Source organism: Lucilia sericata, unplaced genomic scaffold, assembly GCF_015586225.1.
Source record: "Lucilia sericata isolate MDLA Ls3-8-SP2 unplaced genomic scaffold, ASM1558622v1 Contig001667F_arrow, whole genome shotgun sequence".
Classification (NCBI taxonomy): Eukaryota; Metazoa; Arthropoda; class Insecta; order Diptera; family Calliphoridae; genus Lucilia; species Lucilia sericata.
Window position 1 is genome coordinate 25,704 of NW_023995578.1, and position 23,439 is coordinate 49,142.

The 23,439-nt window shown below is 29.4% G+C and overlaps 1 protein-coding gene across 1 annotated transcript in view; it reads right to left on the reverse strand.

Annotated features, from left to right (window-relative positions):
* The window catches only part of LOC119612366 (cyclin-dependent kinase 17-like), a gene marked incomplete at its 5' end in the record, with an annotated part of 64,450 nt that overhangs the window by 17,390 nt on the left and 23,621 nt on the right, over nucleotides 1-23,439 (reverse strand). The window contains one exon of the mRNA XM_037968174.1: nucleotides 8,511-8,543. Coding sequence (XP_037824102.1) covers nucleotides 8,511-8,543 — 33 coding nt within the window. The remainder of the gene's footprint in view (nucleotides 1-8,510; nucleotides 8,544-23,439) is intronic.

The window sequence follows — 23,439 nt, forward strand, 5'->3', positions numbered from 1 at the left end:
ACGACATGTAAAATTTTTAAACTCGTGCCATTTTTTTGTTTTTCACCCAAATACAAAGATTTATATTTTGTGAAAGCGCTCGACGAGATCTTGAAAAAACATGCTTGGACATACTACTTATCTCTTATAATATCCGAGTTATAGGCATTTAAAAATTTAGTGATACAAAATTTACCATACCTTGATCCGCCTTTTTTTGAATACCGGGCGTAATTTTGGACCAAATGGATTCAATTTTTTCTTGTTAGTTAGACAACAAAATTTCCAATAATATACAAAAAATTTCAGATCAATATCGTTTACAGATCCAAAAATATACGTTTTTTAATTTAAAAATTCAAAAAATTTTAGATTTTTGGCGTTTTTTTGCCAAAAATGTGTCTTAACTCTTTTATTAATAAAATAAAATTTTTATTAAGAACATATAACAATTTTATAGTTTTCTAAAAGGTATCTTTACGCAGAACGCTTTGGCGTAAAAAACTCGTCCTATTTTTTGAAAATGTTGCCACTGCGTCCTTCCGAATATGACCTATTTTTTATCAAAACTTCAACTTTGGGCGACATGTTCTAAAATCCCAAAGCTGGGATCAGAAAACTGAAAGCAGTTTTGGAAACCTCAATATGTTTTCTATTTACTTCAAAAGTATTTTCCCAGCCCTGAAAGAAATGTGGACCCTATGGGCAAAAAAGTAAAAAATCCCATTTTTGGGATTTTCATTCCTATTTTTGGGAATTGCGGGATGCCCTTTGACCTTTTCAATTTTTTTTTGCATATTCTTATTTGAAATGACAAATTTAACAAGCGTTGAAAATTTCATTGAGTTTTGTTCATAAATAAAGATTTTGTCATATATTACATATTTGTTTAATTTCTAAAACTATGATTTATATCAAAATTTTAATAGGATCGCAGATAGCTACAACAATTTAGTCCATATTTATCCCTTAATATCATTTTTTAGTTAGATATGGAAATTCTCGACCCTTTACAAAAAATTTCAAGCCAATATCTCAATTACATTCAAAAATATGTTCATTTAAACCTGTGTCCTTTAATTTCATCTTTTTCATATTTTAGTATTAAGTATGACAGCACATATTTAAATCTTATATTTACCTATTTTCTATTTGTTTGCTTATCCTTATAATTGAAAGGTCCTATTATGCTTGAAGTTTCAAAAATTTATAACCATTTTTTACCTAAATTTTTTCGACAGATCATTTCGTTCTGTTTCGTTTATGATCATGTAGGTAAAAATGTACAGGTAATGATAATTTCGATTCATTCACTAATAAGAAATATCAATGACTGAATTACAGGTTATAGTAATATAGTCCTAAATGTTAATAGGTAGACAATTCGTAATTTTTTACTTTGGAATAGCTGTATCGGAAATGACAAGAATTGGTATATAAGTAAACTTCTCAGATTTTAAGTACCATATTTAATAAATCTACAATGAAGATTACATTAAAGTACGAAGAGTTGTGTTCCGTTTTATGGAGTATATCTTCAAAAGGGCCAGAAAGAATTGAAGACATTTCAAATTATATAAAAACTACATATAGTAGAAAAGTAGACAAAACAGGCATATCAAAAATTGAAAACTTTTTAAAACTTTTTGATGTAAAAAGTAAGTCTGTGGATGGAAATCAAAAGAAATTTCGATTAAAATTTTGTAGTTGGATGGAAACTACTACGGAAATCTCAACTTACAACACATCAACAGGAGCGCCTTGCAAGTCATACGAAGACTTATGTTCAAGGTAAAAAAAAAGAGGGTCACACAAAAACTTTTTTCAATCTCAAATGAGGAAATTGCTGATACATTTAACGAAATGCTGAAAAAGGAAAACCAACATATGGATGTCGTACATATTGCAACTATTCTTCCTAATGCATCACCAAAACGACTTAAGTGAATTGTGGAAAGTATACCAACTCCAACATCATAATCAAATTTTACTGAAGAGGAAGCAATAGCGCTTATGTTGGAACTGGGTCTCAGTCGAAATAAGTACCAAATATTAAGGAAAGCTCTGCATGAAAAAGGACACAATATATTACCATCATACAAGGCGATCCAGGAAAAAAAAAAACAAACTATCCTACTAAATCAACAAAAAATAATGAAGAATTGAAAGAACTGAGAGCTGCGGAAAAAAGCATAATCCAAGAAGAATTTAAAGTTCAGATGGGATTAAACATCGACAAACCACTTTCAAGTTGCGGTAGTACAAATGACGGTAATACGTCGAGAAGGTTTTTTCGTGATTTTGAAATTACTTCAAAAATAACTGGAATCGACAAGGAGTTGCTTCGAAGAGTTAAAACTATTTTAATGGCACTGAATAGTAAACATAAAATTAATGAAAATCGATTTGGGGAATACACATCTGAAATTTCTAAATTACTTGTATCTCTGTATCCATGGAGGGAACTAACACCAACAGTACACAAAGTATTGTGTCATGGTCAAATAATAATTGAATCGAATATTCTTCCACTTGGAGAGTTAACAGAAGAAGCCCAGGAAGCGAGGAATCGAGATTTTAAGCATGTTCAACTATTCAGCTCAAGAAAATGCTCCAGGCAATCACAGAATGAAGATATTTTTAATAGTTTACTTCTATCTTCTGATCCTGTTCTTTCAACTATGCGAAAAAGATGGATTTGTTATGAAACTCTATCATCTCAAAACAAGGAAGATTTAAAGGACTTATATTACCTTCTGGATATGTATACCGATATGACAGATTATTTTATAGAAAATAAGTAGTGTTAGGAATTAACTATATAAGTAGGTTGTAAGAATTAATTGTATTATGTTTAAGATAAACAGTTCAAATAAAAAAAGCTATTATACTAACTGATGATATTGTATTAAATTGTGTTTTATATTTCGGTGGGCGGGAAAGGTAATTTGTGTGGGGTGATTTAGGTGTTGTTGTGCGTGGCTCATAATAAAATTATAATTTTTTTATTTTATATACAATATTATAATAAAATAATTAACTAAATAATTTTTAAAAATTGTCCAAATATTTTATTCAACACCAAATGTATGTTCTGTCATACTTAATACTAAAATATGAAAAAGATGAAATTAAAGGACACAGGTTTAAATGAATAATGAGAATTTCCATATCTAACTAAAAAATGATATTAAGGGATAAATATGGACTAAATTGTTGTAGCTATCTGCAATCCTATTAAAATTTTGATATAAATCATAGTTTTAGAAATTAAACAAATATGTAATATATGACAAAATCTTTATTTATGAACAAAACTCAATGAAATTTTCAACGCTTGTTAAATTTGTCATTTCAAATAAGAATATGCAAAAAAAAAAATTGAAAAGGTCAAAGGGCATCCCGCAATTCCCAAAAATAGGAATGAAAATCCCAAAAATGGGATTTTTTACTTTTTTGCCCATAGGGTCCACATTTCTTTCAGGGCTGGGAAAATACTTTTGGAGTAAATAGAAAACATATTGAGGTTTCCAAAACTGCTTTCAGTTTTCTGATCCCAGCTTTGGGATTTTAGAACATGTCGCCCAAAGTTGAAGTTTTGATAAAAAATAGGTCATATTCGGAAGGACGCAGTGGCAACATTTTCAAAAAATAGGACAAGTTTTTTACGCCAAAGCGTTCTGCGTAAAGATACCTTTTAGAAAACTATAAAATTGTTATATGTTCTTAATAAAAATTTTATTTTATTAATAAAAGAGTTAAGACACATTTTTGGCAAAAAAAACGCCAAAAATCTAAAATTTTTTGAATTTTTAAATTAAAAAACGTATATTTTTGGATCTGTAAACGATATTGATCTGAAATTTTTTGTATATTATTGGAAATTTTGTTGTCTAACTAACAAGAAAAAATTGAATCCATTTGGTCCAAAATTACGCCCGGTATTCAAAAAAAGGCGGATCAAGGTATGGTAAATTTTGTATCACTAAATTTTTATATGCCTATAACTCGGATATTATAAGAGATAAGTAGTATGTCCAAGCATGTTTTTTCAAGATCTCGTCGAGCGCTTTCACAAAATATAAAAATCTTTGTATTTGGGTGAAAAACAAAAAAATGGCACGAGTTTAAAAATTTTACATGTCGTAGGTACCCTACTTTGAGCCGCCACAGCGCCGTCCCTGGGGCATCTGCAGGGTTCATCTTCAAAACTTAAACTCGAATACTCCTTGGCTACGCTCACACCAAATTTTATCCCGATCGGATCAGCCGTTTAGAAATGCCAGATTTATTTCCAAAAAATTTCCATTCTGCCCCACTGTGTATTGGAAGATAAGATTAAGCAAAGTCAAAGGTTTTTTGTACTTTTTATTTTATTTTAAACTGAGGAATTTAATTTAAATGGAAGATCTTGGATTCGTTAGAAAATTCAGGATGAAAATTCTTATTTAGAGAAAACTCTTAAACTACCCAGTAAAATATTTTCAAATTTTGGTATTCAGTATTGTAGATAATGTAGTTATTTCACACATTACTTGGTAATGAGTGGTTTTTATTAATAAAATTATTATTTTTTTTTTTTTGATAGGATTTGTAGCCAGATGGATAGAGCGTATAAGGAATTAGTTAATGGTTTTAAACCTAGTCGATATTAGAAGATTTTTTAAGAAATATTGATTTGTACCTTTGTGTAAAAACTATTCCAAATAGCACGATAAAACAATTTGTTAATGGAGCATTGGGTAATAGAATAGACTAATAAACACAGAAAATAACTGTAAAGGCGGTTTTAAGTCCGTAATAGTCGGGTAAGTACATTTGTAACCAGTTATTTTTTGGTCATCGTCAAACAAAAATAAGTAGTTATTCACCCAAAAAGAAAGTACTTACACTTTGCTTCAATATTACTTGCCTACTTACCGGGTAAGTAAAGATTTTGCTGGGATATTTTCAGTTTAGAGACTATTATCGATTTAATTAGAGAATTTATTTAATTATAGAAAATTCTTGTTCAAGTTTAAGAACATTTAAGATCAATTTCGAGACAATTTTTGATTAAAATTATATTTTTAAAAATTTTACGATCAATATTATTTTAAAGGAAAATTTGAGTTCAAATTTTTATTTAAAGAAATTTCACGATCAATTTTCGATTTAAATAAAATTGTAGGTCAAATTTAAATTTAGAGAAATTTTACTATCAATTTTCTATTTAAAGATTATTCTTGATTAATTTATTTAATTATAGAAAATTCTTGTTTAAGTTTAAGAACATTTAAGACCAATTTCGAGACAATTTTTGATTAAAATTATATTTTTAAAAATTTTACGATCAATATTATTTTAAAATAAAATTTGAGTTCAAATTTTTATTTAGAGAAATTTCACGATAAATTTTCGATTTAAATAAAATTGTCGGTCAAATTTAAATTTAGAGAAATTTTACTATCAATTTTCTATTTAAAGATTATTCATGATTAATTTGTTTATTTAGAGAAAATATTGGATAAAATTCCTATTTAGGGAAAATTCTTGATCAATTTCCTATTTGGATGATAATTTTTCTATTTAAAGAATATTCTCGATAAATTTTTTTATTTAGAGAAAATTTCGAAACAAATTCCTATTTAGAGAAAATTCTTGATCAATTTCTTATTTGAAGAAATTTGATGATAATTTTTCTATTTAAAGAATATTCTCGTTCAATTTACTTTTTAAAGAAAATCCTTGATCACAATTTTTTTTCAGTAAAGTCTCCATAAAATGTTTATTAAGAGAAAATTTACGATCAGTTTGTTATAAAAAGAAATTTCTCGATCTAATTTTTGTTTCGTGAAATTTCACGATCAATTTTCTTTAAAAAAAATTCTCGATCAATTTTCAATTTAGTAAAAAATTCGATCAAATTATTATTTAGAGAAATTTCACGATCAATCCTCTATTTAAAGAATATTGTCTTTCAATTTCCTTTTTAAAGAAAATCCTTGATCTTTTCAGTGAAAAATCTCCATAAAATTTTTATTAAGAGACAATTTACGATCAGTTTGTTATTAAAAGAAAATTCCCGATCTAATTTTTCTTTTTCACGATAAATTTTCTTTAAAAAAATCCTCGATTAATCTTCAATTTAGTAAAAAATCAAATTTTTATTTACAGAAATTTCACGATCAATTCTCTTGTTAGAGAAAATTCTTGTTTAATTTTCTATTTAGAGATAATCCTCGATCAATTTTCTAATTAAAGGAAATTCACGATCAATTTTCTATTTAGAAAAATTTCTTAACAAATTTTTTATGTTTAAGAGAAATTTCACGATCAATTCTCTCTTTAGAGAAAATTCTTGTTTAATTTTCTATTTAGAGATAATCCTCGATCAACTTTCTAATTAAAGAAAATTCACGATCAATTTTCTATTTAGAAAAAATGTCTTCATCAATTTTTTATGTTTAAGAGAAATTTTACGATCAATTTTCGTTCCAAAGAAAAATCTCTATAGAATATTGATCTACTCACGATAAATTTTCAATCAATCTCTTTCATATAATTTTTAATAAATTTTTAATTTCAAGAAATTTTACGATCATTTTTCAGTTTCGAATAAATTTTTCGATTTAGAGAAATTTCACAATCAATTAATTGTCTATTCAGAGAAAATACTCGATCAGTTTCAATTTAGGAAAATTTCACGATCAATTTTCTATTTTAAGAATATTTTTGATCAATTTTCATTTTAAAGAAAATTTTTAATAAATCTTTAATTTAGAGATATTTTATGATCAGTTTTTTATTGAGAGAATATTCTTCATTAATTTCTTATTTAGCAAAATGTATCGAGCAATTTTCTATTTAGAGATAATTCTTAATTGCTCGCGAATTTTCAATTTAGAAAGAATTCTTAATTAAATTTTTATTAGAGACATTTTGCGACTAACTTTCTATTAAATGAATATTTTTGAACAATTTTCTATTTAGAGAACATTATCGATCAAAATTCTATTTAGGAAAAAGCCTCGATAAGTTTTTTATTTAGAACCAATTCATGATAAATTTTCTTTCGAGAAATTACCCAACAAATATTCTATTTAGAGAAAATCTCGATCAATTTTCTATTTAGAAAAATTTCAAGAACAATTTTCAATTTAGAGGAAATTCTCGATCAAATGTGTATTTATGAAAAAATCAGAATAAATTTTCTCTTTCGAGAAATTACACGATCAATTTTATATTTAGAGAAAATCCTCGATCAATTTTCTATTTAGAAAAATTTCACGATCAATTTTCAATTTAGAGGAAATTCTCGAAAATTTCACTTTCAGTTTTCCATTTAAAGAATATTATCGGTAAATTTTTCTTTTAAATCAATTTTCTATTTAGAGCAAATACTCGATCAGTTTTAATTTAGAGAAAATTCACGAGCAATTTCTTATTAAACAAATCTCACGAATAGAAAATTCCAAAAAAAAAAAATCTTGATCACATTTCGATTTAGGAAAATGTTTGATTCAATTTTAATTTATCGAAATTTTACGATCAGCGTTCCGTTAAATGAGTATTTCCGATTAATTTTTTATCTAAACAAAATTATCGTACAAAATTCTAATAAGGAAAAAGCATCGATTAATAATTTATTTGGAACCAATTCATGATAAATTTTCTCTTTACAGAAATAACACGATCAATTTTATATTTAGACAAAATTATCGATCAAATTTTCATTTAAGGAGATCTTCGATCAAAATTCTATTTTGAGAAAAGTTAATTATCTAGTTAGAATTAATATTTGATCAAATTCCGACCAAATTTTTAAATCAAATTTTTATTTAGAAAAATCTTACGATCAATCTTTACATAAAGAATATTTTGGTCAATTTTCATTTTAAAGAGAATTCTCGATCAATTTTCTATTTAGGAAAAATCATAGATCAATCTTAATTTTTGATAAATTTTCTATTTAGATAAAAATTTCGATAAAATTTATACTTAGAGAATATTCCCGATCGATTATCTAATTAAAGAAAATTCTTGAACAATTTTCAACTAAAAGACAATTCTTGATTAACTTTCTATATAAAGAAAAATTTCGATAAACTTTCTAATTTTGACAATTCATGTCCTTTCTTACTCAATATAAACTTAAAACACAAATAAACTTATATTTAGGTAATTTTAATAAAATGTTACGGATAATTGATTTCAACCTTTTTTTTCGTATTTTTTAAAAATCCAATTATTTTCAAAACAAAATCCATAAAATAAACCCTTTACTGCTTGAACGAAACTTTTCTTTAAAAGCTCTGCTGTTGTAACCCTCATTAAGTTATATATTCAACATTTTTGCTCGATCCCTAAACACCATTAAAATGTTTACGCATTTACAGCAGCAACAATATTTGTAATAATAATAAAAATAATTTATATCCTTATAAAAACAAATACAAAATACAACTACATGCTAACAAATATCAAATACTACCACTACTACAAGACTACACAACTAAAAAACAAACAAAAAAACACAAAGTGAAAAATACCTTTTGATTTTTCATTTTTTGCAGGTTCAGGACCTAAAACGAAAAAAAGAAAGAAAAAAAAGAAAAAAGGACCAAATAAATATGAATAAATCATAAAGCAGCAAAAAAAAAAAATAAAGAAATTCTTTTGTTTTTTTCCAGTTTTGTTGTTGTTTTAGTTGTAAAAGCATTACTGAATTAAAAATTAATTAGAGGTTAATTAGGGTGTTTTACAACATTAAGTCTGGTACAAAGAACAGATGGAGTAATAAGAGTCGTATATTGTATATTTATCCATCCAAAAAACATTTGTATATTCAAGTGGTTATATTCACAAGAAAAAAAGTAAAGAGCAGTAAATGTTAGCAAAAAACAGCTATCAAAGGATTAACTCAAGAATTGAGGTTGTGATGTTAAAATGTTAACGAATGCAAAAAAAAATATCCCAGAGTTAATAAATAAATTAACTTAATTACCATCGAATATTATTTAAATAAATAATCAATATCACAGATTAAATAGGGGTTATATAAATAGCATAACAAGATTAAAATCTAAAAAATTCTTTTTGATGATTTTATTAATAAACTTAATTAATTTGGGTTAATTTCTTGATTAAAGAGTGTAACATTTTAAATAATGAATGAACATAAGATATGGGAGCAATGTTTAATAAACATATTAATCCAATAAATTTCCTTCTATTTATTTAAAATTTTAAATAATTTTTGTGGAATAATTTAAAAGAGATAAAACAGGATAAATAGTCTAGTCTAGTCTATAGTCTAGTCTAGTCTAGTCTAGTCTATAGTCTAGTCTATAGTCTAGTCTATAGTCTAGTCTATAGTCTAGTCTATAGTCTATAGTCTAGTCTATAGTCTAGTCTATAGTCTAGTCTATAGTCTAGTCTATAGTCTAGTCTATAGTCTAGTCTATAGTCTAGTCTATAGTCTAGTCTATAGTCTAGTCTATAGTCTAGTCTATAGTCTAGTCTATAGTCTAGTCTATAGTCTAGTCTATAGTCTAGTCTATAGTCTAGTCTATAGTCTAGTCTATAGTCTAGTCTATAGTCTAGTCTATAGTCTAGTCTATAGTCTAGTCTATAGTCTAGTCTATAGTCTAGTCTATAGTCTAGTCTATTCTAATAAATAGTCTAGTCTATATTCTAGTCTATTCTAGTCTATAGTCTAGTCTATAGTCTAGTCTATAGTCTAGTCTATAGTCTAGTCTATAGTCTAGTCTATAGTCTAGTCTATAGTCTAGTCTATAGTCTAGTCTATAGTCTATTCTATAGTCTAGTCTATAGTCTAGTCTAAAGTCTAGTCTATAGTCTATTATATAGTCTAGTCTATAGTCTAGTCTATAGTCTAGTCTATAGTCTAGTCTATAGTCTAGTCTATAGTCTAGTCTATAGTCTAGTCTATAGTCTAGTCTATAGTCTAGTCTATAGTCTAGTCTATAGTCTAGTCTATAGTCTAGTCTATAGTCTAGTCTATAGTCTAGTCTATAGTCTAGTCTATAGTCTAGTCTATAGTCTAGTCTATAGTCTAGTCTATAGTCTAGTCTATAGTCAGTCTATAGTCTAGTCTATAGTCTAGTCTATAGTCTAGTCTATAGTCTAGTCTATAGTCTAGTCTATAGTCTAGTCTATAGTCTAGTCTATAGTCTGTCTCTAGTTAGTCTATAGTCTAGTCCTAGTCTAGTCTATAGTCTATTATAGTAGTCTAGTCTAGTAAGTCTAGTCTAATAGTCTCGTCATAGTCTAGTCTATAGTCTAGTCTATAGTCTAGTCTATAGTCTAGTCTATAGTCTAGTCTATAGTCTAGTCTATTAGTCTAGTCTATAGTCTAGTCTATAGTCTAGTCTATAGTCTAGCTATAGTCTAGTCTATAGTCTAGGTTCTATAGTCTATCTATAGTCTAGTCTATAGTCTAGTCTATAGTCTAGTCTATAGTCTAGTCTATAGTCTAGTCTATAGTCTAGTCTATAGTCTAGTCTATAGTCTAGTCTATAGTCTAGTCTATAGTCTAGTCTGATAGTCTAGTCTATAGTCTAGTCTATAGTCTAGTCTATAGTCTAGTCTATAGTCTAGTCTATAGTCTAGTCTATAGTCTAGTCTATAGTCTAGTCTATATCTAGTCTATAGTCTAGTCTATAGTCTAGTCTATAGTCTAGTCTATAGTCTAGTCTATACTCTAGTCTATAGTCTAGTCTATAGTCTAGTCTATAGTCTAGTCTATAGTCTAGTCTATAGTCTAGTCTATAGTCTAGTCTATAGTCTAGTCTATAGTCTAGTCTATAGTCTAGTCTATAGTCTAGTCTATAGTCTAGTCTATAGTCTAGTCTATAGTCTAGTCTATAGTCTAGTCTATAGTCTAGTCTATAGTCTAGTCTATAGTCTAGTCTATAGTCTAGTCTATAGTCTAGTCTATAGTCTAGTCTATAGTCTAGTCTATAGTCTAGTCTATAGTCTAGTCTATAGTCTAGTCTATAGTCTAGTCTATAGTCTAGTCTATAGTCTAGTCTATAGTCTAGTCTATAGTCTAGTCTATAGTCTAGTCTATAGTCTAGTCTATAGTCTAGTCTATAGTCTAGTCTATAGTCTAGTCTATAGTCTAGTCTATAGTCTATCTATAGTCTAGTCTATAGTCTAGTCTATAGTCTAGTCTATAGTCTAGTCTATAGTCTAGTCTATAGTCTAATCTATAGTCTAGTCTATAGTCTAGTCTATAGTCTAGTCTATAGTCTAGTCTATATCTAGTCTATAGTTAGTCTATAGTCTAGTCTATAGTCTAGTCTAGTCTAGTCTATAGTCAGTATAGTCTAGTCTATAGTCTAGTCTATAGTCTAGTCTATAGTCTAGTCTATAGTCTAGTCTATAGTCTAGTCTATAGTCTAGTCTATAGTCTAGTCTATAGTCTAGTCTATAGTCTAGTCTATAGTCTAGTCTATAGTCTAGTCTATAGTCTAGTCTATAGTCTAGTCTATAGTCTAGTCTATAGTCTAGTCTATAGTCTAGTCTATAGTCTAGTCTATAGTCTAGTCTATAGTCTAGTCTATAGTCTAGTCTATAGTCTAGTCTATAGTCTAGTCTATAGTCTAGTCTATAGTCTAGTCTATAGTCTAGTCTATAGTCTAGTCTATAGTCTAGTCTATAGTCTAGTCTATAGTCTAGTCTATAGTCTAGTCTATAGTCTAGTCTATAGTCTAGTCTATAGTCTAGTCTATAGTCTAGTCTATAGTCTAGTCTATAGTCTAGTCTATAGTCTAGTCTATAGTCTAGTCTATAGTCTAGTCTATAGTCTAGTCTATAGTCTAGTCTATAGTCTAGTCTATAGTCTAGTCTATAGTCTAGTCTATAGTCTAGTCTATAGTCTATAGTCTAGTCTATAGTCTAGTCTATAGTCTAGTCTATAGTCTAGTCTATAGTCTAGTCTATAGTCTAGTCTATAGTCTAGTCTATAGTCTAGTCTATAGTCAAGTCTATGGTCTAGTCTATAGTCTAGTCTATAGTCTAGTCTATAGTCTAGTCTATAGTCTAGTCTAGAGTCTAACAAGCTATCTATTCTACGGTCCAGGCTATAGTTTAGTCTATCTCCTGGTCTGCAGTCTAGTCTATAGCCTAGTCTATAGTCCAGTCTGTAGTCTAGTCTAAAGTCTAGTCTTTAGTCTATTCTTATTATTCCCAGTCCCAGGATATATAAACTTAAAAACTTTAATATGTTTTTTACGGCAACACAAATCTCTAAATATCAAGTCACACTTGATTCACTTTTTAATTCTTCCAAATCATTGGAGTTATTTATTATAAAATCTGTAGGAAAACAACAAATAATACCAACAACAGAAAACAAAATTTTTGTATATCAAACTTATAAAAACACGATGTAAAGTAATATTACATCACAAAAGCAAAATCTATAGAATTTAGAGTAGAACCAGTGGAACTGATAGCGAAACAACAACCTGTCTAATTTAGTAACATGTTATCGAATCGTACCACCCCCCACCATCAACTAGTCTAGTCTAGTCTATAGTCTAGTCTATAGTCTAGTCTATAGTCTATTCTGTAGTCTAGTCTATAGTCTAGTCTATAGTCTAGTCTATAGTCTATTCTATAGTCTAGTCTATAGTCTAGTCTATAGTCTAGTCTATAGTCTAGTCTATAGTCTAGTCTATAGTCTAGTCTATAGTCTAGTCTATAGTCTAGTCTATAGTCTAGTCTATAGTCTAGTCTATAGTCTAGTCTATAGTCTAGTCTATAGTCTAGTCTATAGTCTAGTCTATAGTCTAGTCTATACTCTAGTCTATAGTCTAGTCTATAGTCTAGTCTATAGTCTAGTCTATAGTCTAGTCTATAGTCTAGTCTATAGTCTAGTCTATAGTCTAGTCTATAGTCTAGTCTATAGTCTAGTCTATAGTCTAGTCTATAGTCTAGTCTATAGTCTAGTCTATAGTCTAGTCTATAGTCTAGTCTATAGTCTAGTCTATAGTCTAGTCTATAGTCTAGTCTATAGTCTAGTCTATAGTCTAGTCTATAGTCTAGTCTATAGTCTAGTCTATAGTCTAGTCTATAGTCTAGTCTATAGTCTAGCTATCTATAGTCTAGTCTATAGTCTAGTCTATAGTCTAGTCTATAGTCTAGTCTATAGTCTAGTCTATAGTAGTCTATAGTCTAGTCTATAGTCTAGTCTATAGTCTAGTCCTATAGTCTAGTCTATAGTCTAGTCTATAGTCTAGGTCTATAGTCTAGTCTATAGTCTAGGTCTATAGTCTAGTCTATAGTCTAGTCTAGTCTAGTCTTAGTCTAGTCTATAGTCTAGTCTATAGTCTAGTCTATAGTCTAGTCCTATAGTCTAGTCTATAGTCTAGTCTATAGTCTAGTCTATAGTCTAGTCTATAGTCTAGTCTATAGTCTAGTCTATAGTCTAGTCTATAGTCTAGTCTATAGTCTAGTCTATAGTCTGTCTAGTCTAGTATATTCTAGTCTATAGTCTATAGTCTAGTCTATAGTCTAGTCTATAGTCTAGTCTATAGTCTAGTCTATAGTCTAGTCTGTAGTCTAGTCTATAGTCTAGTCTATAGTCTAGTCTATAGTCTAGTCTATAGTCTAGTCTATAGTCTAGTCTATAGTCTAGTCTATAGTCTAGTCTAGTCTAGTCTATAGTCTAGTCTATAGTCTAGTCTATAGTCTAGTCTATAGTCTAGTCTATAGTCTAGTCTATAGTCTAGTCTATAGTCTAGTCTATAGTCTAGTCTATAGTCTAGTCTATAGTCTAGTCTATAGTCTAGTCTATAGTCTAGTCTATAGTCTAGTCTATAGTCTAGTCTATAGTCTAGTCTATAGTCTAGTCTATAGTCTAGTCTATAGTCTAGTCTATAGTCTAGTCTATAGTCTAGTCTATAGTCTAGTCTATAGTCTAGTCTATAGTCTAGTCTATAGTCTAGTCTATAGTCTAGTCTATAGTCTAGTCTATAGTCTAGTCTATAGTCTAGTCTATAGTCTAGTCTATAGTCTAGTCTATAGTCTAGTCTATAGTCTAGTCTATAGTCTAGTCTATAGTCTAGTCTATAGTCTAGTCTATAGTCTAGTATAGTCTAGTCTGTAGTCTAGTCTATAGTCTAGTCTATAGTCTAGTCTATAGTCTAGTCTATAGTCTAGTCTATAGTCTAGTCTATAGTCTAGTCTATAGTCTAGTCTATAGTCTAGTCTATAGTCTAGTCTATAGTCTAGTCTATAGTCTAGTCTATAGTCTAGTCTATAGTCTAGTCTATAGTCTAGTCTATAGTCTAGTCTATAGTCTAGTATAGTCTAGTCTATAGTCTAGTCTATAGTCTAGTCTATAGTCTAGTCTATAGTCTAGTCTATAGTCTAGTCTATAGTCTAGTCTATAGTCTAGTCTATAGTCTAGTCTATAGTCTAGTCTATATAGTCTATAGTCTAGTCTATAGTCTAGTCTATAGTCTAGTCTATAGTCTAGTCTATAGTCTAATCTATAGTCTAGTCTATAGTATAGTCTATAGTCTAGTCTATAGTCTAGTCTATAGTCTAGTCTATAGTCTAGTCTATAGTCTAGTCTATAGTCTAGTCTATAGTCTAGTCTATAGTCTAGTCTATAGTCTAGTCTATAGTCTAGTCTATAGTCTTGTCTATAGTCTAGTCTATAGTCTAGTCTATAGTCTAGTCTATAGTCTAGTCTATAGTCTAGTCTATAGTCTAGTCTATAGTCTAGTCTAGTCTTGTCTATAGTCTAGTCTATAGTCTGGTCTATAGTCTGGTCTATAGTCTAGTCTATAGTCTAGTCTATAGTCTAGTCTATAGTCTAGTCTATAGTCTAGTCTATAGTCTAGTCTAGTCTAGTCTATAATCTAGTCTATAGTCTAGACTATTGTCTAGTCTATAGTCTAGTATATAGTCTAGTCTATAGTCTAGTCTATAGTCTAGTCTATAGTCTAGTCTATAATCTAGTCTATAATCTAGTCTATAGTCTAGTCTATAGTATAGTCTATAGTCAAGTCTAATGTCTAGTCTATAGTCTAGTCTATAGTCTAGTCCCTAGACCTATAGTCTAGTCTATATTCTGGTCTAGTCTATAGACAAGTCTATAGTCTAGTCTATAGACAAGTCTATATTCTAGTCTAGAGTCTAACAAGCTATCTATTCTACGGTCCAGGCTATAGTTTAGTCTATCTCCTGGTCTGCAGTCTAGTCTATAGCCTAGTCTATAGTCCAGTCTGTAGTCTAGTCTAAAGTCTAGTCTTTAGTCTATTCTTATTATTCCCAGTCCCAGGATATATAAACTTAAAAACTTTAATATGTTTTTTACGGCAACACAAATCTCTAAATATCAAGTCACACTTGATTCACTTTTTAATTCTTCCAAATCATTGGAGTTATTTATTATAAAATCTGTAGGAAAACAACAAATAATACCAACAACAGAAAACAAAATTTTTGTATATCAAACTTATAAAAACACGATGTAAAGTAATATTACATCACAAAAGCAAAATCTATAGAATTTAGAGTAGAACCAGTGGAACTGATAGCAAAACAACAACCTGTCTAATTTAGTAACATGTTATCGAATCGTACCACCCCCCGCCATCAACAATTACCCACACTTCACTAGACAATAACTGGCTTTTAATACAACCACTTCCCTTTAAGTAGTAGTAAAAGTGTTAGTTGAGAAGATGTACTAAAATATAAGAAACCGGCTGAAATAACATAAATCAAAGATAATACTTGTAAGAATTTATTTATTACTTTATTTTTGTTTGGTTTGTTTTATACGTTTGTTTTTTCGTTTTTTGTAGCGATTAAGTTATAAAATACTAAAGCTAAAAGATACCTCCCAAAAATATGTAGTACGTTAGATACGAAGTACAACAAGGACATCTAGTCAAGCCGAAAAATGAAAAAGGTTGGTAGAACAATGAAACAAATATTAAGAACTTATTTTTTATCAATATTAAGTTCTTTATATTCTATAAACTCCCCAAAATCCTTATACTTATGGTAGACACCTGCCCTCTGCTCCCCCTCAATCATCGATAAACAACACTTTTATTCTCTTAAGCTAAATTGAATTGTTGTTGTGAAATTAATGCATAAAGCAGGCTGATAGGGGTGAGAAATCTTAAAGCTAGTCTGTTAGTTAATGCCGTAGTATTTTAAAGGAAATTTTTTGGGAAAATAGCAAATCGCTTAATATTTTAAAGATTTACTAAATTCTTAGAATTTTTAGAATTATTTTTTAATGCATAAAAATTGAATATTTTAAGTCTAAATTGAAAAAGTTTTAAAGAAATTTATTTATTTTCCAACAAAATAGAGTAGAATAGAAGTAAAATATAGGTAAAGTAAGATTTGTTCCCTAAATTTAGTACTAGAGTTCAAACCACTACACAATATTAAGGAAATATAAAAAAATATTTAAAATGTTTTGGCAGATCAAGATATTTTTATATCTAGTCTCCATTGTAGTCTATAGTCAAGTCTATAGTCTAGTTTATATATATATATTCTATAGTCAAGTCTATAGTCAAGTGTATAGTCTATTGTCTAGTCTATAATCTAGTCTATAGTCTTGTCTATAGTCTAGTCTATAGTCTAGTCTATAGTCTACTCTAAAGTCTAGTCTAAAGTCTAGTTTATAGTCTAGTTTATAGTCTAGTCTATAGTATAGTCTATAGTCTAGCCTATAGTCTAGTCTATGGTGAAGTATATGGTTTCTAGTGTCTATATTGTCCAGTATATATTGTCTAGCCTATAGTCTAGTCTATAGTCTAGCCAAAAGTCTAGTCTAAAGTCTAGTTTATAGCCAAGTCTATACTGTAGTCTATGGCATAATTTATGGTCTAGTCTACGGTGTAGTATATGGTCTCTAGTGTAGTCTATAGTCTAGTCTATAGTCAAGTTTTTAGTCTAGACTATAGTCTAGTCAATATTGTCCAGTATATATTGTCTAGCCTATAGTATAGTCTGTAGTATACTATATGTTCTTGTTTATAGTCTAGTCTATAGTCCAGTTTATAGCTTAGTCTATAGTCTAGTCTATAATCTAGTCCATAGTCTAGTCTGTAGTCTATTCTATAGTCTAGTTTATAATCAATTCCAAAGTCTAGTCTAAAATCTAGTTCATAGTCTAGTCTATAGTGTAGTCTATAGTGTAGTATATAATGTAGTATATAGTGTAGTCTATAGTGTAGTCTATAGTATAGTCTAGTTTATAGTCTAGTCTAGTATACTGTCTAGTCTATAGTATAGTCTATAGTCTAGTCTGCAGTTTGGTCTATAGTCTACTCTACAGTCTAGTCTATAGTCAAGGCTGTAGTCAATACTATAGTCTAGTCTATAGTCTAGCATAGGCTATAGTCAAGACTATAGTCTAGCATAGGCTATAGTCTAGTCTATAGTCTAGTCGATAGTATATAGTATAGTCTATAGTCTTGTCTATAGTCTAGTCTATAGTCTAGTCTATAGTCTAGTCTATAGACTAGTCTATAGTCTAGTCTATAGTCTAGTCTATAGTCTAGTCTATAGTCTAGTCTATAGTCTAGTCTAGTCTATAGTCTAGTCTATAGTCTAGTCTATAGTCTAGTTTATAGTCTAGTCTATAGTCTATAGTCTAGTTTATAGTCTAGTCTATAGTCTAGTCTATAGTCTAGTCTATAGTCTAGTCTATAGTCTAGTCTATAGTCTAGTCTATAGTCTAGTCTATAGTCTAGTCTATAGTCTAGTCTATAGTCTAGTTTATAGTCTAGTCTATAGTCTAGTCTATAGACTAGTCTATAGTCTAGTCTATAGTCTAGTCTATAGTCTAGTCTATAGTCTAATCTATAGTCTATAGGCAAGTCTTCAGTCTAGTCGATAGCCTAGTCTATAGTCTAGTCTATAGTCTAGTCTATAGTCTAGTCTATAGTCTAGTCTATAGTCTAGTCTATAGTCTAGTCTATAGACTAGTCTATAGTCTAGTCTATAGTCTAGTCTATAGTCTAGTCTATAGTCTAGTCTATAGTCTAGTCTATAGTCTAGTCTATAGCCTAATCTATAGTCTAGTCTATAGTCTAGTATATAGTCTAGTCTACAGTTTAGTCTATTGTCTAGTCTATAGTCTAGTCTATAGTCTAGTCTATAGTCTAGTCTATAGTCTAATCTATAGTCTATAGGCAAGTCTTCAGTCTAGTCGATAGCCTAGTCTATAGTCTAGTCTATAGTCCAGTCTATGGTCTAGGTTATAGTATATTCTATAGTCCAGTCTATAGTCTAGTCTATAGTCCAGTCTATAGTCTACTCTATAGTCCAGTCTATAGTCTAGTCTATAGTCCAGTCTATAGTCTAGTCTACAGACTAGTCTATAATCTAGGCAATAGTCTAGTCTATAGTCTAGTCTAGAATAGAGACTAGACTAATATACTTATATATTTTAAGAAAATGTTTATCAAATTTATGTTCTAATTAACATGTCTTCAAACACCAATAGCAGTTTATTTCTAATGAGAAAAATACTTTTTATAGATCTTTTGTCGGTTTATATACCTGTTAAATCTGATATTTTCCATACGTGTCGCTATAAAAATATACCTGATATAGTTAAAAATGCATAAAAAACTTTATAGAAATAATAAAGAAAAGCTTATTTTCCAAAAAAGAATTTTCATTTAGAAATCTCCCACTAGAAAATGTCTGCTTTAATAGGAAATAAAAAAGTAAAAATCATTTTCTTAAAGTTGAAATAAAGAAAAGAAATTGAGTTTCTTAAGTCCACAACAAAAGCCTTAACTCATATACATAAAAGGGAGAAACAGCACTAAGGAAAATAATACACCTATAAATTGATAAAAATAAAACATCTATAAAAGAATATAAAACGTATAAATGTTTAATTTATGATCACATGTAATCGCACTAAAAACACAAAACATTTCGAAATCCCCCCGACCATTCTTATCCCACAAAGCAAAGGCTGTCTGACAAACAGACAATAGGATGTTTTTATGATTTCATTTAGCTTAGATTTTTTTTTAGGTGAAATTTTATCTTTAGGTTCATTTAAAATGTATTGATTATGAAAACGTGTTTGTATGATTATTATGAGTCTGATCCGTTTTCCTTATTTTCGGAGATTTGCGTTCTTCTATTCAATTCTATTAAATAATAAACTGTAGTTTGGGTTCATAAATTATTTAATTTTTATTATCATATCATTTGATGTACGTTTTATTTGTTATATCAGGAAGAGGAAACTTGTTTATATATTTCGAGGGAGGCTAAAATCTGTTATTGTTTAAGAGGTGGAATGAAGTGGTTAAGAATTTAAGTAAAATATTAAAGAATTTTATGTGTTTTTTATAAAAGTCATAATTTTTTGATTAGAAAATTAAAGTGATTTTTTGATATCTCAGTTTTTAAACATTAAAGTCGTAAAAACGTAAAACGTCTCAACAAAAGCTTTGCAATGATTTTCAACTAACACCATACTTTTCAATGACTACTGCTTACATTTTTCATTACACAGCAGCTTACTTATGTTCGAATACATAGAAATTTGATTGATAACATGTTATACACTTTTTCTTTATTATAGGTTTTTTTCTTTAAAATACTTTAACTTTTAAATCCCTTATTTCAAAAAAAAAAAAGTACATTAACTCCTTTTTTGATAAATTAATATTAAAAAATAACGCATTATTAAATACCAAAGCAAACCATAAAATATGCGAGTACTTAAGAAACAAGTCGTACATGAAAAAAATGTCTTTGTCTAGGAAAAAATTCATTAAAAAAAAAAATCAGCAGACAAGTTATGACAGAAAACAACATCAACAAAAAACTTTGTGTTAAAAGCTTAAAAACAAAAATCCAAAAAAAAAAAATATTTAAGTGAAAATTTTGTTCACTCTAAACTCTGCACTCCTTAAAACACACAGTAAAAAAGAAAAGAAAATCTTTTTAATTAAAAATCTATGAAAATGACTTTATATTAATAATATTTGCCAAATAATAATAAAAAATAAAAAAAGTCAACTCACGACAAAATGCCAGAGAACAAAAAGCTTTTTTTTCCTCATTAAGATTTTATAAAAAGTAGGAAAATATACTTTACTTTTCTATACTTAAAGTACTCTGCCATAATGACACCAGAAATAAAAACTTTTCTATTCCTTGTCCTTGTTGTAGAAAACAAAACAGCCAAAAGCTGTTTGTAAAAAGTGAGAAAGTAAAAATAAAAGCAGCAGCAGCAACAACAACTGCTGTGGATAATATGAATATTTTTCACGTATTTTCCAAAAAGTTTTTTTTTTCTAGTTTGGTTTTCTTCGTTGCTGCTGTGTTGTTTTTCGCCTTCTTTGGAGTGCCAAAGCATGAGTAATTACACTCACTTAATACCAATTTACAACAACATTAATGTCCCCTAATTTCTCTTTTTCTTTATTCACATATCCACACACACACATACACTCGGTAGTTCGGGGGAGAAAATATACCATTTCCTTATCAATCATTAACATGAAAAGCTTATTTTTGTGCCTCAAGAGAGTTATTATTTTAGGGAAACTCTTTTTATCGGAGCACAAATAGGCTTTATTATTAGAAGTCTAGTCTAGGTTCTCCAACTACAGAGAATCTACAAGAGTAAAAAGTGTTAACGAGTGTATTCTTCCGAACTTTGTCTGTTAAGTCCAATCAAGTTCCTATTAGAACTAATGTAATCATGTTCCCCTAACATTTAAATGGACGATATATCATCTCTTCAATTAGAATGTTCACATAAAGAGGTAATTTTCATGTCAACAGCCAACTGACACTATATACTATTTGTCTGTACCCGGCAGTTCGACACAGAGTCAGTGCATCCGAAAAAGACAGTGATTTCCACTAACGTCTAACCACCTCGTTGGCTCTAATATGTCTTTCCTCACGGATCTACTCTTTACAAACAAGGGTGAAGATAATCGTCACTTTAGTGTTCCCTATGTAAGGGAGAGAGTGGTCACTTGAAAAACAAACTTAAGCTTTTAGTCTGTCTCCTCGTAATCTATGAGGTGACCCTAAGTTGTAGGTTAAATAGGTAGGTAGGGACTGTCCGACCGAACTGCTGGATATTGACAATTTTCTGCTCATTTGTTAATGTCATGGAGTGATTTTAAATTTCCATTAGAGACCTGTTCTTGATTCGTAGCCATGAACTTAAACCATCTCCAATTCCTATTAACCGCCTAGTCTTTTAAACAGAATCAGAGATCTACAATATATTGAAATACACTATAAAGAGCCTATCAAATACAATCCAGTTCATAATAGGATCCAATGTGATTATGTTGGATATCGGTAAGGTGTTCCATAAGATAAAGTCTACTTTAATTCCCATCAATTAATTCTTACCCCTGAAACCGAAATAATTTAAACATCAAGATACTTCCGTAAATGTGTTTCGGTACTTCTGAGAGTTCTACTAGGAATTGTTACGTTGCGATAGGGATCTTAAGGGGTTCGACGAGGAGCTAATATAATATTGTTTCTCTCTCATATAAATGTGGACAGAAAAAAGACCTTACAGGTGAGCTTAATCGGGGATGTAATGTAGACTAAAAAAAGACCAGACATTCTGCAACAGAATGTCTGGTCTGAATATCGGAAAACTAACTACTTATCTCTCTAAACAATATCCTTCAGATCTCTAGAAATTCTATTAGAAATTATGTTCATATAACTTTGTAATATTAATCTTGGAAACGGTGTTTTTAATTTATACACTTATTACATTTTTCTTCATTTACTTCTTAATTTCTAGCTAAAACAAATAGCTCTGCACCCATCCCCCACAAAAAAACAGAAATAAAACCGTTAAGAAATCAAGGAATTTTTATTTAATTTTTATCCCTTAATGGGGGAAAAACTCTTATAGAGGAAAAACAACATTTCATTCTGGTTTCCTTTCGCCGTTCAGAAATTAAACGTTCATTTCATTTGAGGTTTTTTTTCTAACTTCCTCCCTTTTTTTTGCATTATTTGCTTTACAAATTTCTTTCACTACTTCTGGTTTTCCATTTTGTTTTATTGTTTTAATTGTAGCAATTTTCTTATTTATTTCATTTACAACTTGTACGTTTTTTTCCTATTTTATATAATTTTGTTATTGCATTTTTAGCATTTAGTCATTCAATCGTTTCGGTTCAGTCAAAATTAATTGTATACAATCTCACATCAATTTGTGAAATTGCAATCAAAATCAAAGTCACTGTGAATGAGAATTAAATTGTAAATGAAATTGTTATAGAAGTTTGTTGTAGTTAAGGAACGAGATTTGTGTGGATAGAGTGGGAAATATGTAGAATAATAATGTAATTAAATCAAAACTATTAGATAATTTATAAAGAGAAAATTGTATGGGAATGCATTACAAATTGGATAATTGCAAATTGAAATCTGTATAGTTAGTTATAAATAAAGGATATTAACAAGGATATTCGTAAAGCAACAAAAATGGAATTTATTAATTTATAATCAAAGGACATTTGATTTTGGGATAAAATGTGTATAATAGAAGAAAACCAATAAAGCATACCATGGTGCTGATTTCAGTTCAACCCATAGACCAGACTATAGACCAAAGTAAAGTCCAGTCGAAAGACCAGACTATTGTCCTCCATTCTACAGAACAGATAATAGTACAGTCTATTGGTAAGAATACAGTCCAGTGTATATATCAGATATAGCCTGATCTATAATTCAGTTTTACAGACCAGACTATAGCACAGTATATTTATCAGACAATAGTTCAGTCCATGGACCAAACTATAGACCAGACTATCAACTATATCTAGTTTTAGTTCCTTTCTAGTTCAGTTCTATTTTCAAGTTCGGTTCTTGTTCAGTTCTAGTTCAGTTGTAGTTCAGTTCTAGTTCAGTTCTAGTTCAGTTCTAGTTCAAGTTCTAGTTCAGTTCTAGTTCAGTTCTTAGTTTCTAGTTCAATTCTAGTTCAGTTCTAGTTCAGTTCTAGTTCAGTTCTAGTTCAGTTCTAGTTCAGTTCTAGTTCAGTTCTAGTTCAGTTCTAGTTCAGTTCTAGTTCCAGTTCTAGTTCAGTTCTAGTTCAGTTCTAGTTCAGTTCTAGTTCAGTTTCAGTTCTAGTTCAGTTCTAGTTCAGTTCTAGTTCAGTTCTAGTTCAGTTCTAGTTCAGTTCTAGTTCAGTTCTAGTTCAGTTCTAGTTCAGTTCTAGTTCAGTTCTAGTTCAGTTCTAGTTCAGTTCTAGTTCAGTTCTAGTTCAGTTCTAGTTTCTAGTTCTTCTAGTTCAGTTCTAGTTCAGTTCTAGTTCTAGTTCAGTTCAGTTCTAGTTCAGTTCTAGTTCAGTTCTAGTTCAGTTCTAGTTCAGTTCTAGTTCAGTTCTAGTTCAGTTCTAGTTCAGTTCTAGTTCAGTTCTAGTTCAGTTCTAGTTCAGTTCTA